This window comes from Polyergus mexicanus, unplaced genomic scaffold (assembly GCF_030449975.1).
Source record: "Polyergus mexicanus isolate NDT 795.1 unplaced genomic scaffold, iyPolMexi1.0 SCAF_24, whole genome shotgun sequence".
NCBI lineage: Eukaryota > Metazoa > Arthropoda > Insecta > Hymenoptera > Formicidae > Polyergus > Polyergus mexicanus.
Window position 1 is genome coordinate 755,632 of NW_027223344.1, and position 26,593 is coordinate 782,224.

At 34.4% G+C, this 26,593-nt stretch overlaps 1 protein-coding gene across 2 annotated transcripts; it reads right to left on the reverse strand.

Moving 5' to 3' along the window:
* Nucleotides 1–6,339: 6,339 nt before the first annotated feature.
* Nucleotides 6,340–8,702, reverse strand: LOC138942899 (glycine--tRNA ligase-like). Of its 2 annotated transcripts, XM_070313374.1 has the most exons (3): nt 8,371–8,702; nt 7,721–8,161; nt 6,340–6,745 (listed from the first exon to the last, which is right to left on the reverse strand). In XM_070313374.1, the coding sequence occupies exons 1-2, from the start codon at nt 8,428–8,430 to the stop codon at nt 7,760–7,762; spliced, it is 462 nt and encodes a 153-aa protein (XP_070169475.1). In that variant the 5' UTR covers nt 8,431–8,702; the 3' UTR covers nt 6,340–6,745; nt 7,721–7,759. The 2 variants fall into 2 exon arrangements, 1 of the variants encoding a protein (XP_070169475.1); XR_011448394.1 differs by lacking the exon at nt 6,340–6,745 and having other exon boundaries at nt 7,724–8,118.
* Nucleotides 8,703–26,593: the final 17,891 nt, after the last annotated feature.

Consider the following 26,593-nt stretch of genomic DNA (forward strand, 5'->3'; position numbering starts at 1 on the left):
GTTAATACGCTCCTGGCGTGCCGCTGGTAGTCGCGCGCGACTTGACGTGGCACTTAAAAAAGGCGCTCATGCTACTGGTAGCATCGGAGATTGTCGGCCAGATTGCGGAATTTTTTTTTTTATCCCCCTTCGCTCTAGAATCACGCCTTAACGTCGACTACCGACGCGAAGAAGCGACGTACATCCAACAGGTGCACATAACACGAGATAGTTACCTATGCTAAGATTAGCATAAAAATGCGAGATGGGCAACGGCAATAGATGCATCATTTAAACACGAACGAACGAATATCAACGATCGACGAACCGAGTCGAATAAAAAGTTTATATCCTACATGTTATATCTGTGCAGATTTCATCGGGTAACGAAGTTGAGGATTTACGAGGTTTCATCGCGAGCAAAATCACGCCGGGGATCTGTTCGCTAATATGTATTCGGCCAAGTTTCAACTCCGAGTAAATCGTAGGGGCGACAACCTGTTTCTGCAAGAAAAAATGTGAAAAATCGTATCCGATATAGAGCTATAACAGATTTATCGCGACCGACGAAGAAGCATTCGTTAAGGAAAGAAACAAGTAAAGCGAAATATCACGCTGATACGTGAATCAAGCAGGGCATTTATTTCGCATCAAGCGCAATCGTGAAATCAATTTCGTCATTAGAGAGATCTCCGTGACGAATCAGGAGTTTTCGCCTTACTCGAGAAGTAATATCACGTCTTTTATACATGGAAGATGTAACCGAGATACGTACAATATCACGGCTTCATGTTGGCAAATATGAGCGACATAATGTGGACGCATCGCGCGCAAAGAATTGTTCGGGAAGAATCTTTACGGAAATTCGATCTAAAAAGGTAATCGACTAATTATTACGGTTGAATCATAATCTGTTATATATCGCGAATAGAAACGGATCAATATTTTTTGGATATCATCGATAATTTACGTGGAGAAAATTATTTTACATTTATATATATATATATATATATATATACGCGGAATATATTAAAGTTTATAAAATATATTTTAAATTACGATTAATTATATTTATTAAACGATTGACGTATCGCGAAGTCTTGTATTAATTACTCGATTTTGCGAATCGATTGTTTAACTGCTCGATCTTAATCCGAATCATATTTAGATGCTGTTAAAAGTTAAACGATAAAGCGTCGAAAATATATTTAATTTTAAATTTTATTTTTGAAAAAATAATTATTTCTTATTGTGGTAATGTATTGTATTTAAAAGATAAGTAGATAATCATCTTATCAAATTATTTTCCGGTATTTGTCGCGATCGCGTTTAGGAAACGAATTTGACGGAGCGTCTCGCACAGCTACTTTACTGCGCGGATGTCGTCGTGTGAATGATAACACATGAGAAAGGAATTTGATGTCGACGGAGCGTCCCACCCCACTATAGTTCTTATTCAAGTGTCGCTGTATGAATAATAACAAAATCATGATACGTAAACAATAGCGCGCCAATGTTTACGCCACCAAGGCTAAATAACATGTTATTGAAAAGTCGTTGCCGAAATATTTTATGTACGATTATATTGTATATATATATATATATATATATATGTGTGTGTGTGTATACTGTATTTTACGAAGCGAATGTGGTCATACCGGATAAGCTATGATTTTAAATAGTGAACGCGCGCACACGATATATTTTGCGACGATCCATTTTTACCGATCGCACCCCATCCAGAATTATTCTCGCATACATTTATACATTATAAATAATAACTTTGAAAACTCATAAACACATTACTCCCTTTAGAGCGTAAATCGATTTTTGGACAGCCAGTAATTATGCTATCAATCTAATCAAACGGTTCGCGTAAATATTCCGATCGCGCGGGCTCAAACGGGACGCGTGTTATATCGCAAATTTGATGCATATATTTTACAACGACCGCGAGTGATTTAATACCGGTGGAATATATCGATAGTTAGGTACGCGAAATTGCGACAGGCAACGTATTCCCCCCCCCCCCCTTCCTCTTTTTACTCTTTGTCAAGATCGACGGGGTGCAGAGAAAAAAAAAAGTACGGCGGAAAAGGTGCTCGTTACATTCCGGCCATGACGTGACACGCGAAGCCGTATTTAAGAGACCCATCTGTTCGGCGACGTCCGCGTCTTATGTAACGCTTTCGATAATCTATGAGGAGCATTATAAAATTCAGTTACAAAAGAGCGGTACCAGCTACAATGATAAGCATATTTACACTTGATAAAATTTTAGATAAAAAGAATAATATTTTAAGATAAGATTTTTAAATCATTGTTATTCATTTTTGAAAAAGTCGGATCCGATTAATATGATTTACACGAATGTGTTAAATATAACCGTCAAAATCGAATGTCGATTTGTACACCAGTTTTCTGGTTTCTTTGTGAATCTATCTTAAAAGGCAAATGATATTTATCAAATCTATCTTAATTTGTTTGTGTAATAAATATGATGCAAATAAATACGGTACTAAAAATTGTATATCCTATTGAAGTTCGAACAGAGCAAAGAAAGTAGAGCGATATTAATATATTTAATAAATTTGAATTATCACGTTTATTAATTTATTTTGACTATTATTTGACTACGATATGAATATGACACGCAAATTTGGAATGTTATCGATTGATAAATTTAATTTGATTGATGAATAAATAAATATTTAATAAGCAGAAATTTTTTTAACAAAATGTCCTTTAAGAATTTATAAATTTTCTCCAAGAGATTAATAATTTTTTTTATTACAAACATCTGTTCACATAATTTATTTTATGGATTTTAATATCCTCTGCGATCTGTTGCTAGGTAGATTTTTGTCATGTATCTCACGCGAACGTACAGTTTCTCATTTCCTGGAATTTCCAATTTCCTCGTAAATTGTTAATAGATACTCTTGTCATTACTATGTTAATAGGTACTCTTGTCATTATGTATTTCCTGCGCATCTCTCTCTATTTCACGGCTCCCTAAATTTTCTGATATGTCAATAGATATGCTGTTGGTTGTGCGTGACTCGCGTGCGTATACACGCGAGCTCATCGCGAGCCACACGCGACTGCGGGAATGACTCGCGGGCGCGCCCTGTGCTGTGTATCCCGACCGGCGTATGCATCTCCCTCCGTGTGTCGGTGCACTCCGGACGCGAGATCAGCAAATCTAAGATCGTGCAACTGGTGTCCAGTGGCGTGTCCAGTACGTTGGCCGGCGCGAGCGGGAGCTAGCCGGACGCGAAGAACCAAGAGTGAAGGATGAGGAAGGTGCCCGGGGATGGGAAGACGATGGAGAGGCCCCGAAGAGAAAGGATGGGGAGGGGTGGAATGCGCGGTTCTCTCTCTCTCTCGAAGGAGTTGTCGGCGGTGAAAAATCACGCATCCCGCCACCATTGCCATGGCCAGAGAGCGCAGCATCTGCTCTACATACCCTGGCTCTCAACCTATCTACCTGTTACGTTCCCCGTTGTCAGTCGACCCGTAAAAATCGCACAATCGATGACCTCGAAGCGCATCTTCGCATACGATAATCGATTTACTCGGATTTATTCGAAATAATTGTGTCGCGCGAGATAATTATAGCTTTTACAGATTATGAACTCAACGTCTTCTCTCTGTAATACGTATAGGTATGGCAGCTACTTTGATGATGAATTTACTCTTCTTTTGATTCTACGAGTCGGCCTAAAATTTAAAAAGACGTTAAAAATAAAAATAAAAAACTGGATTAAAAAACGCAAACTTTTAAATCGTCTGACTTTTATATAATGTTTAATTAATTGCACTAAACTATTCAATTAATATAATCACAAACAAATATACCTTTAAAATCTATTTATATTTGATCGCAATATTTTTGTATCGTTTCATATACACACAAAATAAGACTTTATATGCTGCTGAAATAATAATTCGGAAATCAATAAGTGTGTAAACACTGATAAATGTATATATGTGGAAGAATCTAATTTTTTGTACACACTTTATATGCGTGTTATGCCGTTATTTCACTTAATAGATCCTTTGTTCACGCATCCGATAGATAATCGCAGCTATTTTTAAAAAAGTCTTTCGCGTGCAATCATCGGATTTCTGTGAAGGCACGAGAGAGAGAGTTCATCAATGAGAACCTCGAAGAATCGGAGTTTCAGAGCAAGATATACGTGTGCTGGCTGTGCTACCGGTCGGTCGGGTCGGGTCGCTGTTCTCCTGTGTTTCATCTCTCTCTTTTGCTCTGTTTTGCCTGTTGCTCTCTCCGCCGCCTTCCTCTTTTCATCTCCCAGCTTATTCCGCTCACCCTCGCCCTTTCTCCCCGTGACCGTCTCCTCCTTTCCCCACCGCTGCCGCTCACTCTCTCTCTCGCAAGAGTTGTTGTTCGACTGTTTTATTACTTTTATAAATGCCGCCGCCACACGATGCTACTACTACCGCTCGTCCTGTCACGGCGGGCGTCTCCTTTGTTGGTCCAACGTGGCTCCATTGTTGCTCGCAGAAAGATGCGAATTTTAATTTGATATTGTCTAATGTTATTTATGTATGCACGGCTAGAGAAACCGAGGACATTTTTCGAGAGCTGCGGTCGCATCGTGGTCGTCGATTTCTTCCATTCAATAGGAAACTATAGTCACATCCATTCTGACGATTTAACTCCGCATCGAGAACTTGATGTTCGCCTGAATTCTATCTCGCGATCATATATATTTTGCCTCTATATCCTTTATTAATATAATTTTCTTCCAATAGTAAATTTGAAAATAAATAAATTAAATAAAGGTATTTTTGATTATGCTTTTGCACAGCTGTTTACATAATACAATTATTATATATAATTATATATATATATATATATATATATATATATATATATAATATCTTTTCATCGAAGTCGTTAAAACGCGGATGAAATCAAATAGATACCGTCTTTTCTTGACAGCGCGTAAATAGACGGAGACTCGGGCCTCGCGTTGTTTGAATTCCTGTTTGCCGCGAGCGATTCGCGTACGGATTACGAAGCGCAGCGCTTCTTCTTGCGACGCAGCTCGCGCGCGTTCATCTTATTCGGAATTATTACTTTTGTGCCGCAACACCATCCTCCATAAATAAAATTAATACCACGCTCCGCGGACAACAGGAATTGCTCGAGACGCATGTTTCCGTTGAACACGCATCGGGCGATTTACGCACCGCCGGCATTCCCGTATTCGGATCGAGAGCGCGAAGGGATCGTTTTATAAATTATAATATTATTACGTAATTTTTTTTTTGCGGAGCGCATAAGCGGTGAATAGGACGCGCGCATCGCTATCTCTCCGCCTCTCTTCTTCTCCCTCGTTTCCTTCCATTCTCGCCGATCGACATTACGCCGCGGTGCGGAATCGCGATTACCGACATAGGAAATCACACCCCTGGCACCTGTGCCTAGCGCAGAAACCGAGGCGTGAATGTAACTAATTGGCATTGCGCGGCGAGTCGCATCTTTATCTGCGCGCTGGAATGGCTTGGGGAGGTTGCCTCTCTCGCATGACTGCAGAATTTCCATCTATCGCTCTTATAAGATACGGTCGGGATCAAGCGAGACGGACAGAGACAAAGAGGGAGACGACGGAGAACGACGGGGTGTCCAGGGCCGCGGGAGGGTCGTATCGTAACCGCTGTCTTCGCGATGGGTATAGGGGAAGGATGTGCATCGCAATTACGCAAATTGCGGTTCTGTTCTCGCCTGCTCCGGGCGACCGCCTGCGGAAGAGCAAGAGAGAGAGAGAGAGAGGGGGGGGAGGCGAGACGAGTGGCAGGGCCCGGTCGATCCTTCTGGTGGCAAAGGATTGGCATAGCGGAGAGCCTTCGCCGGAGACTCCCGGGACGTTTACATGCATACAGGCCGTACGGTATGTTTCGCGGATGCGCTTGTTACACTTTATGGCGGTTTGAATACATAGCACATCGTGTTTGTCTTTGGATGCTGCGAGCGAATGGTAAAATCGCGGAGACTCGCAACGAAACGAGGACGATCGCCGGAGTAATTGGTAGAGCGTATATCTCATTCTTTATCGATACTCGCGTATGTCTTTATTGGACACGAGATAAAATTGCGCGAATATATCGAGAACGATAGTTGATAAAGAAACCGAATGAAATGTTACGATTTTTATTTTCATCTATTTATTTTATTCATTTAATAATGCAAGCTGATGATAAGAAAGATAACTTCACTGTTTAAATTGCTTTTATTGTATGCAGAATCAGCGTCATTCCAAATCAATCTTAATATAGCATATTTAATGTATAAGCAGAAAGATTAAATTTATTACAAGACTGTATCAACCGTGAGTAATTGATGCGACGTTCACCAAGATTGCGAGTGGCAAGCAATTTGAATGGCGGATACGAAAAACAAGTTTGTCGTTCCGAACGAGCTACCGTTCCGAGAGAGATATCGGACGAGTCGCGTACGGAGATGGCATGGAACCTCGCTGGCGGAACGAGAGGAATCGGCTCGACCCGATGAAAAATGCCGGTTATATTGGGAAACTGGTCGAGAAACTGGCGTTCGTTCGAAAGACAGCGCGTGGCTACTGCTGCTGGTCTTATTAGCGTTGATCAGCTTCGTGATAAATTTATATGTCGGTCGAGATATATACGCCACGAACGCGTGCGGGCTGCGTCCCGAAAAAAAAAACCTGGCCGTTATGCAGGATACTACGGTGTTTCCGTCCTATCGCAGTTCCACCTATATACAGGGTGTCCCAGAATTAGATCGACGAACTTTAGGTGGTTATAAAGGACATTGAAACGAGCCAATTTCGTCAATAAATCGATAAATCCGCAAATGAATCATTTTGGCACTAGAGAATCAGAGACTATTAACAAGGGCAAAAATCTTTGAAGAAAATTATTTTTTCAAAATTTTATCAATGCGGTTTAATAGAGCAGTTATTACCGTGAAATTTTAAAAAAAAAATTAGATAATGTATATATTTGAAACATATTAAATTATATCAAATGTGTTTTGTTAATCTTATATATTTGACTAAGTCTTTTTATCTTTATTAATAAATATTCAATGATAATCAAGATTCAGCAATAAAACATTGAGGTATATAATATTCATAAAAACTTTTAGATGAATAAATACCTTCAACAAATGCAGATGATTTAATTGTTGTAACACTAATAATTTCGAAAACAAAAAATTACCAATGATCTATATCAATCATTAAATATCCTATATTAGCTATGGATTTTCTTATTGTTCAAACTTGGGATATTTTGCTTCCACCTCTGCCCAAAAGTAGTCCTTCCATAGGAAAGATCTCTCATAATGCCAGGCAACTTATCTAACTACACTTAAATATTTTATCACGTTAAAAATAATAATTTAAAAAGTAAGATAATTTATTTTATTTATGCTTATCTTAATGCTAGCATGGGGCAAGTTCGAATAAACGTATGTATATTTTTGTTATGAATAATTAAATATAAAAATTATACGTTATGTATAAAATTTATATTGTAGATGTATTGTAGATGTATTTATATTGTAGATGTAAATAAGAATAATTTAGTAATTGCTAGCATTAAGATACATCTCTATCCCTGAGTGTTGCGCTGTGTGGTATCTTCAAAGTGTCAAAATCGATAGTAATGCCAAATGGTATCTTCTCCACATGCGCTTTAATCAAATGATCTAATCGAAAGCACTCACCATTTTTCACATCTTTCACCATCACATTGGCGAATCGATCTACGTGGATGCCTTCAGCACTGGTTCAGGTGTCAAAATAGAGCAATCAACCTCAAGCATCTGTTCTTCCAATACAAAGAAATTTCTCCAAGTGTTTAACAAGTTTGTTTTCATCGAGCAACCCATAGGTCCGAAATCATATTGACCAGTAATACTTCCATAAATAACAAAGGATTGATCTAGGTAAAATCTACGTTTTAAGAGATCCTCCATCCTTGCCCTGTCAAATGTTATATTATTAGAAGCTAAAGACAGTTCCTTGTTTTCTAGTATTTTTTTGCGCAATTTCAATTCTGCCACAGCTTTTTTGATGTTCAACTCTGGCGCACCATCAAATTTCAGCTTCCGTACATAATCACCTTGCAAAGGACAATATCTCATAAAAAGGTAATCACAAATTATCTAAAAAAGTATGGAATTGAAGTACGACACAATAGTGTAAAGACACCCAACATTTATAATTAATTTTTAAAAAATATGGATGCATCCATTTTCCAAAATCTATCAACATTTAAAGCATTAATTTCACCCAAAATATCGCTAGGAAATTAACAATACCACAAGGTTCTTTCATAATTTCAATTCCTACTTTGCATCCATATGGCACTCACTTGTTCCTTGACATTGGCGCGGAAAGACGCCAAGGCTTTCTCGACTTTAGGGTCCATCATTTCGAGCACGAGGGCAATCTTCAGCTTTCTGTTCGCCTTTTTGGTGCCCCACCTGCTGCAATCGAGTAAGCTGGCGGTGGTAACAACGTTTCTGACAGGTAACCTGAAAGCCTGATAAGTAAAAGATTGCCGGAAACGTGGTACGCCCCTACCCTACAGGCGATATAATGCAAACTATGCTTGATTTGCCGCGAAAGTAAATTCCTCGTGCACTTTCATACATTCGCCATGCCGTTCCACCAGGATTATTAGGTTATTCAAGGCACTTTAAATCACCTTGAATAACATAATATTCGTTCCGACGCGGGAAATTGAAGTCGATAAAATTTGAAATTAATTTCTGAATTATGATTGATACAAGACAAATAAATCTTACTACAATCACTGCCGATTTTATTAATTACCTATTTCACCTCTATTAATCACGAATTTTCATTTAATTATCTATTCTTTTCGTCAAGCTCTCAGCTCTCATCAAAAATATAATACAAAAAAAATTATTAACATACCATCTATATCTATTATATATTCCATGATTAAAAAATATCAATTATCTCTCTATGTCTACTATTTATTCTATGACTAAGAATAATTCTACGGAATATTACCATCTATATATACTATTCATTCAATGACTAATTGTAAGATTGCCTTGAGTCATAGAATAAATAGTATACATAGATGGTATACTATCTCATAGAATTTTATTCATTGTCAGTCATAGAATAAATAGTGGACATAGATAACCAAATAATTTTTAATAATTTTATTTCTATCCTAATCATTGGTGAAAACTCGACATGAAAAGGGTAGATAATTAAATAAAATATACATATAATTAATAAATAAAATAAGTAATGCTAACAGAGATATAACAAACAGTAATACAACACTATTGTTACCTAACGTTTAATTTCCTTTTTTTTTTTAAACAAATAATAAAGCCAAAAAATATTGAATAAATTACTAATCCGTCACAGAAAGAGTATTTTTTCCAAATAAAGAACTTATTACAAAATATTTCAAATTAAGAAAGATCACTCATTAATATTACTATATATATATATATATATGCTATTTTTCCTTATTTCATATTTCATATATATGATAAAATATAATTCTTACTTTAAAAGATTTTTACAGTTTTTATGAAAAATATCTAACATTTATTTGCGTTTACTACAATAGTAACCTTTTTGAAAAGTTATTAATCATTTATATTCTTAAACAATATTGCAAATCAAATCCATTATATAATTTGATATCGCGCAAGTTATTTTTAAATTTGATTTCTTATTTAAGAAAAAGATTATATGCATCTTTGAAAAAACCACATGCTTTAAAACAAAAAATACAATAAAATATATATGAGCCATTTATATACACAACGACGCAATAAATCTCAAATCTTATCCGCTGCAACAGAAAACAAGCCCGTTTAACAGTTATATTGAGATTTAATAACCGATTAAGAGAGGAGTTTTCATAACATTTAATGATAAATAATGGTAACGAAAAAAGATTAACTCGCGAATGTACGGGCTAATGAATTTGTCATTAAGATGTGGATACGCAGAAATGATATGTGCATTTTAGTGAGACTTTCGGAATTGAGTTGCACCGCTCTCAGAATAAGCATTCATATATTTGCATAAGAGCAATTATATTTCTTTTCTGTTATAGTTGTTTTTTTTGCCATTTGCATATCTATAAATACCCATCATTTACATTTCATATTTTATTTCTTATTATATATTAGCCATTATGATCGCATTTTTTGATGTCAGAGTATTGCTTTTATGTAAAATAAATTGTTTACACTGATGAGAGAAAAGAAATTGTTTCCATTGTACTATTGTTATGTAGAAAGCGAGAAAAAGAGAGGGAGAGAGAGAGAGAGAGTAAGAGAGAAGAATGAGAGCCGCCTACATATATTGTATATTTGTTTTTTATAACATTCATCTTTGCATCTGTGATCAAAAACAGGAATTAGCTTATAGGTACGTATTTTTGCCGCACAATTAACGCCAAACGTGGCCGTCTAATTTTATTAAGAAAAAGATATTCTTGTCTGATAAATCTTGATAAAACTTAACATGACGTATATAAAATTGTTCTCTAGATAATTAAATACAGATTTCGCAATTCTTTATTCTGCTCATAAAAAGTTTCAAAAAATTGTAGAAAGAGAGAGGCTGTCTCGTATAAAGGATTTTGTGAAATTAAAATGTAAGATTTACAAAGATGTTTGGGGGATTCTCGATATACCAAATAAATTATTAGCAATATCAGAAAATGTTCTTTATGTCCAAAAAAAAAAAAAAAAAAAAAAATGCAACTTAATAGATTTGCGATTACATGTAAGATTCAATTGTAATGAGAGCATCAAAGGCAGCTGCCTTTAGCGTACGGCTAGAATACGCGCCGCAGTGTACATGTAAATGCTCAGTAAATGCATAAGGGATGATTATTATGTGTCGACTCATTATGGGATTACAAGTAAACAAATTCATCTGATTAGTACGAGAGAGATTTGTCTTTCAGTCCGAAAGTCTCTGTATCGACGTGATAAGATTTTCGCGATACACACTTTTCGTCTGTGTACACACGATAGGATGATTAAATACATGTTACACACAAGAGCTGGGTTTATCGAAAAGTTATAATAAATTTGCCAGCGGAGAGGAATAAAATAACGCTCGTGTTGCATTTTTTTTTTTTCCATAACATTTTCTAATTGTAATTTTTCTATAAACCGCGCTACAGTGTATATGATACCTAAGACGAGATAATTAATTAATGAAATAAAAGTATTCTCTCTCGATATATATATATATATATATATATATATATATATATATATATATATATATATATTAATATACTTTTATATAAATATTGCAGCTTTTCTTTCAAAAATAACTATGGAGTGACAGTTATATTCTGCCCAATTGTAAATAGCTGCCCTGTCACATCGCTTGTTAAAAATCTAATATATATATAAAAGTCTATGGGTATATCTCTTTTCTCTATATTAGATCGTAATATCAGAACAAAGTTATTATTCCAAAATTTTTTGATCATTGTTGATTAAACGTGTGTAGAATAGAGAACGATTACGAATCGAGCGGCGCGATTATTAATTATTATTTGCTATATACGATCCAATTTAATCGTTCATTTCAATAATTTTCAATCGCGTTACAAAAATTCAGCGCTCCTTTTTTGCAGCGCTGTTGTTTGTATTCACTTAGCTATTATTTATACTTTTATACTACCCTTCACCTTGTCATCATTCGCGCGGCGACACTCGACTGAGCAGGTAGTGGCGTGAGTCGCTCCGTACATCTTGCCGTAATTAATCTTTTTAATACTATTGCGACAGATACTAACTATTACAGAACGTAACACGCATATGGATTAAAATGATTACGAGTCGAGCATCGCGATTATTAATTGCTATATATAGTTAGGTTGACTTTAGCCGCGTAACAAAAATTTATCGCGTTATTGTTTACATTCCAGGCATTCCGCGCATTGTTGTTACTCGCGCGTTGAAGGCTGCGGCATAAGTCGCTCCGTCGTATTATCCTTCGCGACGTGATCGTGACAAATACTAGAGTGACATATCGCGTCTTAATCAATTATTAAATCGTAATTGCGCGTTATCGGAGCAAAAATGTCTCGATCGTCATTGATAAAACGTAGAAAATAGAACGTAGAATATAGAACAGAATGATTGCGAGTCGGGCGGCTCTATAACACATTTACGATCATATTTAATCGCGTGATTTATAATTCAATCGCGTAACAAAAGTTCGGCGCTCTTCCTTTACGCAGCGCGCTACTGTTTGTTTATATTACTCGTTAATGCGTGCGTGATCATGATTAATCGTGTTTCGCGAGTGAATGTGAATGCCATTAAAAAGAGGAGGACAAAGACGAGAGGTGGAGGAGGAGGCCCGGGGAGGCATCGGGCAACGGCGGAGCGACCGTGGGGTGAGTAGTATAAAATTTATTTAATTTCTTATTCGTAAAATATTTTGATTGCTTGTTTCTCATCGCGATAAAGTCAATCTTTTTATATTTATTATTGCGCAATATAATGCAATTAATTATTGTTCATTATTTTTCCCACTTTGAAATTTATATAAATTAACTTGCTCGAAATCTTCGGCAAAAATTGCTCATATGTATAATCATGTATAAAATATTGTGTAATATATAAAAATTGCAAATTTCATTTTTCCTTAAAATAATGCGGGAACAGTGTTTATTTTTACAATATTATTTTTGTATGATTTATATATATTAACGATAATGACGCGTGTCATTTACTTTGATAATTGTGAGAGCAAATTTCTTATATATAATTATGGATATTTTTTATATAATTATACGTTGACAATTTTTTCTGGATAATTATTTCAAACATTTTATATTATTATATTATTATAAGTTTTATATAATTTGGTTATATTTATGTTTTACAGATTTCAACATGTGTACTACAACTCCGCTGTTGCGCATCGTACCGGTGAGTCAAATTTCAATCTCGAGGTAATGAAATTGTAACAATTATAATATATAGATATACATATATATGTATGTAATATATGTATAAAATAACAAATGTGAAAAAAAGGGTCAGAGTATTATTTAAAAATATAATTTTAATAAAATATCAATTAGTAAATATATAAATGTAATTTAATATTTGACGTTAAAATATAAGGAAAAAATGGATATATATATTGTTTAATATAATTGATACGCTAAGAAATCTTGATGATCGAGTAAAGGATTTACATAAGTACAAATTCATTACCATATTTCAATATCAAAAATTTTATATTTAATTATATGAACGAAAAATATATGACCGTGTTTAATATTAGCGAATCTTAAATTTTCGCTGCAAATACAAAATGAATATTTTCAATAATTATATTGCACTGCGAATTTTGGGACTTACTGCTATCTGCGCAAAAATTTCAATTAATTCGCTTGTTAGTAAATTTATTAGTAAATCGAATAATTATATTTAAACATCCTATGCGCGTTATATCATGCGTTGTATCGTCGAGAGCATTATGTGAAACCATGAAATTAGCATAAATTTCGTCGATTAATGACCAATACTGTCTAAACTGTCTCATCTGTCCAAATAGCATTTATGTTAGAATTACTAACTGAGAGTTAATCTAATTACATTTGATTGCTAACATACTTGAAATCTGGAATATTCTCTAACACCAATATAATCTACTTAATTTCAGCGATATACAATACTTTAGAAAGTAAGTTATTTATTATGAGAAAAAAAAATGGATATCGATTAAACATCTCCGAGACATTTAAAAAACATATAACTTCGCGTTTAAAGTTTCTCTGAAAAATTATTTTCATGCGATGAACTTTTCATTATAACATATAATGCCTTCTATCTTCAAAATAACATTCAGACGGATGACAAGATTACACGAGACGGAAAGATCTCATTTTCTTTTATAAGATATCCAACTATCTCCTCGTTATATTTTTTTCACGAAAATAAATATTTCCGTGAAATATTAAAAAAATATAACAAAATTATTTAGAGTGATTTATAAGTATGATTGTCTAATTATACACATGTAATCTCTTTTTTTCGAAATGCTCATTAATCGCTTATTTATCGATATTCGATATAATATAGACGTTATGTTTTTTTCATTCAAATGTAATTTTCATATAAATATTTTTATAAATTTTTAAATATATATGACGTCGCGCGCACGCGGTGCGTTTATCGTACTGCAACACTACTGGAACGAGAATCCCGCGTACAGAGCGACGTTAGTATACGCAATTCGTGACACGAATCGCCGCTTCGAGGAAGGCAATTATTACGAGTCGTATAATTAAGATGTGTGCTGGCTCGTGCGCCAGTATAATAAGCGCGTAATAACGATTAATGACGTAACCAGGAAAAGCTTCAGAATGCAAACAAGTTTTCAAAGAATATTTCTTTATCCGGCTTTATACTGATAGACATCATTACCTATACAGTGGAATAAAAATATCAATGAATAAACTGATATATTCGAAATAATTTTATCTTTTAATTGCGTATTTCTTTATAGATCAAAAAGATAATAAGTTAAATCAAGAGAAATTTATTGCCGAAATAAATAAAACTTTTGTTGTATCTATAATATCGATTTTTTTTGTTTTTTTTTCCGGAATAATTTTTCGATCGTGTATAAGCATCTGATGTAAATATGAAAATTTTCTTTTTTCAAACTTCAACTAAGCGCTGCATGCAAATTCAGTTTTAGTTACTGCAATTTTTTCGAAAATGTAAGGACTTACCAATAGAACATAAATGTCTAAATAACAAGATATCTAAAATTATTTCGTTACTGAACTAATCAAGATACCATTTGTAAAAGTTTATTAATAAAGTATTTTGATCGATCCACCCTGTATATATGGCTTTGCAATAACAGGTAGAGCGTTTCCTTCTACAATTTATCATGTCCGATAGTCTCATCACATTTCTCTCTCGTACGATCTTCACTAAATACAAATCCCAGAAGACAAAAATTGCAACAAAATTATATACAATATCGATTTTATCGAGTTTAGTGAGAAAGTTAAAAATCGACTGCAATGTTGTTCTCATAAGTGTTAACGTAAACAATTTTAAATTCAATTTAAAAAATCTTTCAATGATACACTGGAATAAAAAAAAAAAAAAAACAACTCATAGTAACTTGACTTTGTTGCATTCATCCATTTGCACTTAATGTAGCATTTTTCATTTAACTAACATAACTACAAGATAAATGCGCACAAAATTAATATAGAACTTTCTAACTGTATAATATTGAAAATGTACAAAATAATTAATGATGTGGTTATAATTAAGATTAAGCTCGATTAATTTAATCGCTTAATTATTTTAATATCGTTAAATCTTTAAAACTTTTAAACAACATCGCATTAAAAATAAGAGTAAAAAATAATTTTTTGAGAAATTAAACGCGCAATGTTTGAACTAAGCTATTATTAAATAAATTAAAAGTAAACAAATGTGTCAAATTAGCCTAATAAATTGAAATGAGCATTCATGTTGTGCCGGGCATTACTTAAATCATAAATTTCAAAAATTATAACTTCTACAAATCACATGCTATTACAAACCATAAATTTCAGAATCGAGAGACTAACAGAAGTAAACAAATGTAATACATCGTTTGACACTGTCATCATTTCAAATGCTTGAAAAATAATCGAGATATCTGCTTCTCGACATTTTGTTTGCGTATTTCGCTGGAGCTAAAATCTTCGCAATTTGACAGTATCACTTGTTTTCTTATTTTTTAGTTTGTGAGTTTATTATTGTGGCCATTAGATATCTTTCTGTAAAACTGTCGTAAAAAGAAACCAGAGTTTTTTCCCAAATACAACGCGCCAAATAATCAACGATATATAGGGAAAGCCTCGCGCTTTGGTATTACATGCTTCCACTCATCACATCATCTTCGAAGCTTTGGTCAAGTTCCACGAGTGACGACAGGGAAAAGAATTATTCGACGGTGCGATATCAGCTTGATGCAAATACCATGAGAAATTATAACGATGAGGAGGATTTGATACGATATTATTTGCACGAAAATTCTACCAAAGATAAAGATATCATGTAGTACGTGCATCATATCAATTTGACGAATAACAACAGCAAGAATGAAGACTTGATACAACATAAATTTCAAACACATGTTGAAAAGAAACATGAGAATGATAGTCAATAGACTGTAAAAAATAATAGTAAACAAGGTGGGGAACGGTATACCAAATCAATTTTATTTCCTCATTAATCGTTTTAGATTCTAGATTAAACGCGTACCGCTAAACTTATTTTTACCTAGCCAATGATCTATCGGTCAAAACATTCCATTTCCTTTCTCGAGATTCTATCGCGGCGCGTTTCTTTCTGCGTGTGCCCATGCATTTAATATTATTCGATCATTAGTCATGTCATTAGTATTTAAAGATTTGACGTTATTTAGATTGCCAATAAATATTTAACAGCACTCAAACGCACATTCATATTTACAAGAAAAGTTATAACTCACCTCTCTTTATGACAAATTAAAAATATTGCAAAAATTCATCAAACATATTGATATTCAAATATTTAAATAAGAGAGATTTCAAAATTTTAATAATACAATATTTTAGATTAAATGTTTGTTTTACTGTATAATACTAGAAGTTCGTTAAATATTTTCGGTATAATGACTAGAATCGCCTTGAGCAGAACGAATAATTTAATAATTGCCCATTGCAGTCAAAAGTGCAACTGCATCGAGAGGGAAAAAAAAAATATATATATATCTTTAACTTCACATCTGGAAGGGTTTAACTTAATACGAACGTTGACCGCATGATTTAACACCCTATGATTTCACTTTAATGTTTATGTCTCTATCCTCTACCCCAAATAAATTATCTAAATGAATTAGAGAAAAAAAATTTCGTAAATCGTTTGGACTTTTACGACTCAAGTTTTATCTTTATTTTATATAGTCTTGCCTCGTTAGAACAATATCTTTAATTATTGGAATTATCACTTAGCTCTCTTTTTCTCGCACAATAATTATGAACCATTCTCAACGATATTTTAGCAGTAATATGTTTATAACTATAACTGTTAGATTGAACAGAAAGTTCGTGCCATTTTTTCAATCTTCATCCGTTAGCAAAAAACGAAACGAATTTTCCGTTCAACCTAATATATGTTTGTAACTACATTCGTTCTAGAGGCCGCGCAATGTTATCGACATGAGTTCTATTAATTGCACGCTTAAATACTCCGTAATCCTAATGACATAATCGTGTAATAAGTTTCGGATGTATCGCATAGGAACACCGCGCTCTACGGTGTGTTTATTGAATTAATTAATTGCACAATAATAAAATCGTGGTGCCTTTTTCGAACAACTAATGTAATATTTTTCTGCAATCCTTTATTCGATTTTTTTTTTTTTTTTTTTTTTTATCTCGTCTATCTCTATTGTTATCCGCGGACGATACACACCTGCTAAAGTACTTTTCACCGTGGAACGCAGTGCATTCCGAACAAGAATCTCGTAAATCCCGTCGGACGATGTCATTTGCACAATCGGGATTGCGAGATTAATTATCATCGTGGATAATAAGTGTCCGCGCGGCATCAATCACAAATTTCTAGACGCGGATGTGATGTTTCGTTGTGACTGTTGCTCAATTTTGCCGGCAAGCCTCGTTGGGATTTTAAATGTCGGGGTTGCCTCGCTTACTTCGTTGTATGTCTAACAATCTTAATTCTGTTGATTACACCGAAACGCATTACAAATACGCGATTTTAAGAAATGCCGAGCTCATATTTGCATGGCACGATTCCAATACTGGCTCTATTACATTAACATCTAAACGGGCGGCGCGATTTCGCGTAGGGGCGACATTATAGAAGAGAGCAAAAGTATTCCCTCTCTCTCCATTCAGCGGTATCGTCGTCGATAGCGAATCCAGTATATAAATATATCCCGCAGAGGAGATACATTGCGGATGTGCGTTGATCTATATAGTTGATACATATAAACGTACATACGAAACGTGGGCGCCTGGCAATGTACAAGCCAGCTATGAATGAACTTCTTGCGCCACGCAAGTGAACGAATTCGCGTACGTTTAACAACGATGTCGACTCATCTCGCTCGAAGGGACCGGAAGTCTTCCGTCCCTCGTAATCGTAAAAGTGTGGTCGCAATAATTCTGTACCTTAAAAAATTTTGTAACTAAAAAAATCAAAAACGGTATAAATGATTTTCTATTAAATCTTATTGGACGTTTCGCGATATCTTTAAAACGGTCAAATTTTATAAAGATTGAATAATAATAATAAAAAGAAAAAATGCTATAATTCTATACCCTTTGAAATACTAATAAAATTAAAAGCGATACAAACAATTCTTTGTTGTATCCCATTGGCCGTTTTACGATATGTTACAAAAATTGAAAGTTATTCTTTATAAGGGATACTTAAAAATTAAAAATGTTGTAATTCTGTACTCTTTAAGGTAACAAGATAAAATTAAAAGTGGTACAAACAGGTACAAATGGTTCTATGTTGAATCTCGCTGGCCGTTTAATATTGTAAGTTAAAAAAATTACTAAATTATTTTTTATAATAGATTTAAAAAAATTTTTTAAATGCTATAGTTTTGTGGTATAAATGAAATAGAAAGTAGTACGAACGGGTATAAATAATTTTCTGTCTATAATCAGGGGTCATTTTTCTCCTCGCGGCGGTGCCGTTATTAGGCAATGTACGTTCCAGAGTACGGCGCAAAGATGTAAAGCATATTTTATAAACATCTCTTCAAGAATATAAAGTATATTTTATTAAAGACCACTAAGTCATCGTTGGTCATCATTGCGGTGGTTCCCGAGAAGATTGGACCAAGATGTTCGGTGAGAACTTGAGCAGCTTGATGCTTGGCCATTGTCCATTTGGTTGCTGGCTCTTCAAGTAGGAACTTAGATCATATCCGCCCTATTAACAATGGGCATGATATGGTGGCGACCTTGAAGCCAAGTAGCGACTTGCTGTTCGCCTTTGAACGCATGCGTTCTGTGATTATGCAGCTCCTTGTTGAAGCGGAACTGGTTACAGTTAAAGACCTATTCAGACATGTAGCTTTTGTCATGAATGGTCTTTTTCACGAGCTCGATGAATTAGGCTCGTTTCTCTTCCAGCTTAACCTGATTCTTCCACAAGTCATGGCCCACCTTGTGAATAATGGTTCAAGAAACAATTCGATTTTGTTTCTTAAAGTGATACAGCCAGGCGAAAAAATTTGGTGTTTGGGAAATTAGTTTTCTTCACTAGAGTGCACATTGCCGAATCATTCTGTCGGTGATACGATTGTGCTGCTTGCACTTTTCTTCGAACATCTTCATTTCCTTATTGATCTTGCTGATGGTATCGATGCCTTCGTTTGAGCCAGCAGAAACTGGCGTATTAGCCGTCCACGAATCTTTGGAACCGCCTATAAATGATCTCCTGCTTGACATTCTTGCACTTAGCAAAGAACTCATCGGATAAGGATCAATGAGTTTGAGATCTTCTTGCTTCCTGTAATACCGGAATGAACCTTCATGACTGTAGATGAGGTTTCATCGAGGAAAACTCGTTGGCGGGATCATAATTGCAATCGTTCGAATCGTCATTGTCCAAATCGGAGATTTCAGATTCTTCATCTGATTTTCCAAGGTCGTCGATGGTCACCGGTGATTCGTCAATCGGGTCGTCATCATCAACTTCGAGCAAATCAAAGCTGTCCAGATGAAACTCTTGCTCGACGAGTTGTTTGCTCAATTGCTTGGCGGTTATCAAGGCCTCATATGGATTGTCAATGGGAGCGTCATCGTCGACCTCGAGCAAATTAAAGCTGTTCAGGTAAAGCTCTCGCTCGACGAGTTGTTTGCTCAATTGTTTGGCGGTTATCAAGGCCTCGTACGGATTGTCAATCGGAGCGTCATCGTCGACCTCGAGCGAATTAAAGCTGTCCAGGTGAAGCTCTTGCTCGACGAGTTGTTTGCTCAATTGCTCGGCCACCAAAATCTTGTATAGGTTGTCAATCGGAACGCCATCGTCGACCTCGAGCGAATCAAAGCTATCCAGGTGAAACTCTTACTCGATAAGTTGTTTGTTCAACTGTTCGGCCATCAAGGTCTCGTACGAGTTCATACTGATCGTCTCGCTCGTAAAAAGCGAACATTGAGATAGTGAAACGGAATGTTTTTAATAATTCAAAGTAATAATATTGATAATGTTGATGAAGCAAGGTGTCTTCTTGCTTCGGCTTCTCGTCGTGAAATCGTTCGATAGCCCTCAAAAGGACTGTTTTGGTGATAGCCTTGAAAAAGGCATTGCATTGTCAGCCATAGGAATAGGGCAGACATTGTCATGACAAAGCATGTTATTCGTAAACATCGTTATTAATGTACTTAAATGTAAATGTTTACAACGTAATGTTAGCGTCTCGCGGTTACATCTCGCAAAGAAATTTAATGCGATCACACGTGCTTACGTGCTAACGGTGAATTGCGTCGCTGATAAGCGATACGGCCAACGTGTAAATGGCGAAAAGAGCGAGTTAATTAAAATATTAATTTGTAAAATAATTAAAACCGATGTAAATCTAGCGCTCGATTTTATAAAAATTACAAATTGATAACATAGTTTGTACCTGTTTGTAGCGCACTTTATTTCTTTCGTATTTCAAAGGATTAAAAATACAAGGTGATAGATATTACGGAGTGGATGGAGGGGAAAGAGCGGAGACAATGGCCGTGTTCCAAAATTCATTATCAAATTCATTCTAGTATCGAAAATCTATAATTCATGTATATTATATATTCCTAGTACTGGCAGTGAATTTTGGAACAGGACCAATGAGAAGCAGAGCAAAACATATTAGATGTGGTCATATAACAGAACTCATGTCTCGTGATCTTCCAACAATCAAATCAATGTCTCCTCTATTTCGAATGTAGAATTAAAACAAAACCAATATTTCGCCGAATTGATAAAGAGAAAGAGAGAATAAATATTTTTTTAAATTTTTTGGTCTAATTAACTAATATTAATTATACCGTAAGGAAATATGAAATATTCAAAATAGCATTAAATAGTACACACATAGCTTATAATGTAGCTATCTATACCAGTAACAGGCAAGCATTAGGCAGTTACGCGCCACTTAATTGCTAATTATTTAAGAACGTGATGCCGTGTTAATTATACGTGTTGATGATTTATACTTCTTGTTCGCGCCCGGGCGATAGTTGCCGGGTGGCTTTTAGTGACATAGGATTGTGTGGAACCGCGGAATTACTATGATTTTGAGACAATGAAAAGAGCTAAAATCCGGTCGCTATCTGTTTGGAAAGCGATAGTCGATGAAAAGGTGCTTGAAGGAACCGACAAACCTGTTTTGAAGATGGCCCGTGGCCAGCGGTCAATGATCTTATCGCAGGATAATTCGTAAACTAATCATCCAGATTCTAGTCATTATATAGCCGAAGTGAGAATACTGCGTTCAATTTTACATTTCCGATAAATGATCGTTGCAATGGTTTTATCGACTCTCTACCTTTTATAAAAGATTACAAAGATGTTTTCCGAACGTGACCGATAAAGCACGATGGCCGCGATAATTACGGAAAATTATGGGGGAAAAAAAAACCAGAATTAAGCGAATTGAAAGTAAGTAAAAATAAAGTGAACAGATTAAATGCCCCGCATTTGAGAATATTAATTAATTTATATTCAATGTGATTGACCTCCTATCTTAAAACATTATAATTACATTAATAAAATTAAAATTAAACAAAAAATCTCAAGTTAATTGAGGCACTATTTTTATAAGTGTTATATGGAATGCGGATAAAATACTAACAGAATAGGAGAAAAGCATTATAATATCCATATATTGTACAAAAGAAGCGATAAGTTAGAATGTATCAAACTGCAAAAAGAGGAAAATTCTGAGAAGAATATTTAGACCATGCGTTGATCAATAAACATTAAGATACCAAATAAGAATTAATAAAAAGATATATGAATTGTACCGAAAACACCAGATATAATTCATAAGATAAAAACAAGCTGCTTGAGGGGAACATGTTTAGAAGACAATAATAGAATAATAAAGCTCGCATAAAAAGAACTGTTTTCGCGATCTCGAAAACAAAATTTATTTTGAGATGTACAAGGAAAATTATTTCGATGTCGGTGGTCCATCTCTCGTTCCGACAAATGGGCACAACAACCGACAGGCGCGTAGGTAAAACGCGTGCAAATTAGATTCCTTGCGGCAAGCATTCTGCTGATCGTAGGCTGATCGAGATAAAGCTTCTCGTAAAAAAATAGTCGTAAACTTTTATCGATATTATATCATGGAATTTTCAAAGATCGAAAGCATCCTAAGTTGATCGTATATCATTCATAAATTAATTATATTTAAATGGATAATTTTTTTTTACACTCAAGTAATTACACGAATGCAAGCAACCAGAGCATAACTAGGAAGTTATGTTCATGACATGATATGTTCTATAAAATTTAATAATTTAGTCTTTATAAAAGAACGTTTATTAATTTTTATGCAATATTCGGGAAATGTTCAACAACAATCGGAATACTTATCGCGGGGATCGGCAATCTTAGTGGGACACTCACGTGCAAATTCTGAATGAAGCGACTCTGTGGCACTGTACATTTTCAGAATGCGTGTTTAATCGACTCGATACAGCGCAATCGGATTCTGTTAATTGCAAATTTATGACGGCCGCGTGTAGAATTGCACGGAGAGCGGAAAGAAAATTGCATGTTATTCCTCATGAATAGGCTAAGAAAATCGTGAGAGACTCGTTCGTAAAAATGTTATTCCAATATTGTTAATTTATCTCTTCAATATTAATTTAACCTATCTCCATGATAATTAGATTTTAATTAATTAATTAGATTTTAATATCTAAATCATAATTCAGTCTATAAAAAAATTGTGATTATATTGTGATCTAATACTAAATTTTATATATAATAATAAAAGTTTCTTTAACAATATTTAAAGGATTCGTCTTGCAAATTCATTTTTTAACTTCTGCGCATATCTTGTCATTGCAAAAGGTAGCGATCGCGGTGCATTATCGCCTCGAATAAATTTTCAGCAGTCGCCACCTCATGTCTTGTCCCGGCATTGTAGGCGCTACCATTGATCGTGTTGGTCAATGGTAGCGCCTACAATGCCGGCACAAAACATGAGGTGGCAATGTCGACGAGTACAATGCAGTTATATGCCTACCACCGCGGAGGTAGTTTCAAACATGAAATAATCACGCGTCATTGAGCAAGAGACGTCAAACGAGCCACGTGCGATATTGCGAACCGCGAATATTGCCATTATGAAGATCATTAGCAGACAAATGGCGAGGAGTACGTTATTAATTTGAAAAGTCTACAGAATTGATATAGTATCTAAGCGAATAAATAGTATAATATGAAAATAAGTAGATAGACATATGAATAGAGAATAATAAAAAATTGTGTTAGAAATGTTCAAAGAGATTGAGGAATTTTGCGGTAAATCGCGATCAATTATGAATGTTAATGAGGAACGCCGTGACGTATTCGCGGAGTTAATGACTATTTGCATACAATGACAGGTCGACATGTCACCCAAGATGCAATAGAATTTTTCGCGGATGTTATTGGGTGGTTAACTAATGAGTTAATCCAAAAACTCAAGTTGTTAATCATCATCGAAATTTAAAGATCAAAGCGTCATGTTTCTGTTATCCATGTTTCTGCATACCGTTCATTTTGGTTGTAAGATTTTTAATCTTCTTTACGAAGCAGATGTTTTACGCAAATATTAGGTGTTACTGCAAATTTTATGAAAAAGTAATTATATTATTGTGAATGTATATTTTATTTTTCGATTAATTTTTTTTTAATATAGCTTTTGCACGAAATATAATTTGAATGCATGTAATATATCAATTCTTTCTCTCTCTCTCTCTCTCTGTAGATGTGTTAGTATATATATAAGGCAATGTAGAAAATAAATCTAAATATATTCTGCGAAATAAATCGTGTGCTCCGACACATAAATCATCTTTAACGTCTCGTAATAAAAATAAATAAAATAAATCTTCGTTTATTCCGTGTTGTTCAATATAAATCTCGAAATACGATTTGAATATGTATTAGGTTTTTATCACTTTTTTTTGTTATAGATAATATTAAATTCTAATACACTGTTTGATAGAATTCTTGAAACGCTATAAGAATAGATAATATAATATTAATATAAGAACTTCTAAAAAAATTATTTTAATCAAAAAATTTTAGTTCTAGAAATAAAATATATTGTGATAACTCTTTTAAAATCGATTTTATCTAATCAAAGTTTTCTAAGAATCGTAGAACTTTTAGAATCACTCGTTAGAATCGCTAGAAATCGAGGAATTATTCAGAAGTTTGAAAAAAATTGCGCGTTTATTTTCAGAGGAAAATATTTCACCTATGGAAATTAAAAAAATTTTTATTCTAGAAATAAAATATATTAAAAAAAAAAAATATATATATATATATATAGTTAATAATTTTAGCTAACATTTTTTTTTAATTTTTTTTGTTCTAATTTAAAAAAATTGAAGATGAGAAATAAATTTGTTATTATGAGCTCCTGAAACTTATCATGAAAATTATATACAGATATCGAAAATCATGCAATTTCATTTCCTTCCAATATGAAACTTGATAACTAACTTGACTCCTGAACGGAAGAGAAGAATCAAACAATTTTCGTTTTTCCCAGGATTCAAATGTAACCGTGAAATCATTACGTCAAGGACCACACCTACGCATCCTATAGGTCCTGTAATTGATTTTTAAACTTCGTTAAGACGGTTCTCGAAGACAATTCGCCGCAACTTCCGTTTCTTTACGTTAATTATGAGATAAAATAAACATAAATGACTTTACATTATTTGTCGTTTTTATGATAAAAATGATAATAATTTTTAAGTGACAGTGTGTTCTCGCATTGCTCTTAAATGTTTTTTTGTTCTCAAAACTTATTAACCAATGTCAAGATAATATTCTTTTATAATACTTTATAATAAAGTTGCTTTATAATAACTGTTTCAAATCATTAAAAATTAAATATCTTTAAGTTGATGTGTCTTTAACACTCTCTAGTCTTTTGGAAGATGATGCCTGAGTCTCTAGTTTTGAAGATCCAACAGTGCTCGATTATCGGCGCTATCGAACATGATAAATGGCAAGTGTGTGTATGGTGGCTACGATAAATCATCAAATCGCACCATGCAGGAAAAGAATCTACGAGAGCATCGTCCAACTCTGTTAATCAGCGGGAAAAGACGCGGCTAATAACAATCGATAATGAAAATATTAATTATTATTTGCTGCTTCGTGACTTTCAATTTATTTTGTCACAATACCGCGCTAGCATTGTTCCGCTCCGCAAAAGTAACGAAATCTCATTAATTTCTCTCGCTGACAATAAATCATAAAATATTCCGCTCTGATAATAGACTCGCGCAAAGGTGGATCCGACTTGGATCCTTTATGGCCCGATAGAATGATCGCGTGAAATGTGTGTGCGAGAAATAAATGGTAATATACTCTATTTAAGTAATGTAATAAATATACATAAACAGGGACAACAAAAGAAAAAATTAATGCTTTAAAAAGAAATCTCAAGATTAAGACTTACAGAAGCGATTCGAGAACGGAATGGATCGAGCCACTCTCTCTCGTCTCGGCGCTCGAAAAATAAACATCGTACTGCAATAAGAATATCTAATAAACATAACGGTAACATTAGAAGTGTGAATAGTAAATTGGAGCCAGTCGATTTAAAATACATCGAGTTGGCTTTGATTTGATTACATTTATATTTTATATGAACCTGTAAGAACATAACAAATGTATATGTTTCTTCTATATCATGTATTATATTTTTTTAGAAGTCTCGAATATCTTTTAATATCGCGTATGGCAAATCGAGAGTGTCGGATCCAGAAAGGACGATTGTTTCGATCGACCCACTTGAATTACGCAGTCGCGAATTTCGGTCGTTATAACCGGTCCATTCATTAGCGCAATCAGTGTTTGTCGGCAAGATATTCTTCTCCGAACATGTGCTGCGCATAATTCGTTCATCTGCAAATAAATGTTTCATCCAACATTTAAAGCAGCATTGTTCAAAAGTGACACACAATGACAGTTTCGCTATCACTACCGAGACTTCATACCAATAATTACCCATCTAATATTCCTTTCCCATTCATGCTTCACGTGACCGATCTAAGACAGCTCGCTGCTACCAAAATGTAACGACAACGCACTTAAAGAAAAAAAAAGCTGGACTCTTATCTCCTGCTTATCAAATAAAATCTCTGCGACAGAAACTTCATTTGGCGTGTAGGAGGTAAGAAATTTGCTCTTTTAATAAGTACATTGTTGCTACATTTCTACAACATCGAGCAGCCTAAAATTGGCCGCGTGAAGTACAAATGAGAAGGGAATTAGGCC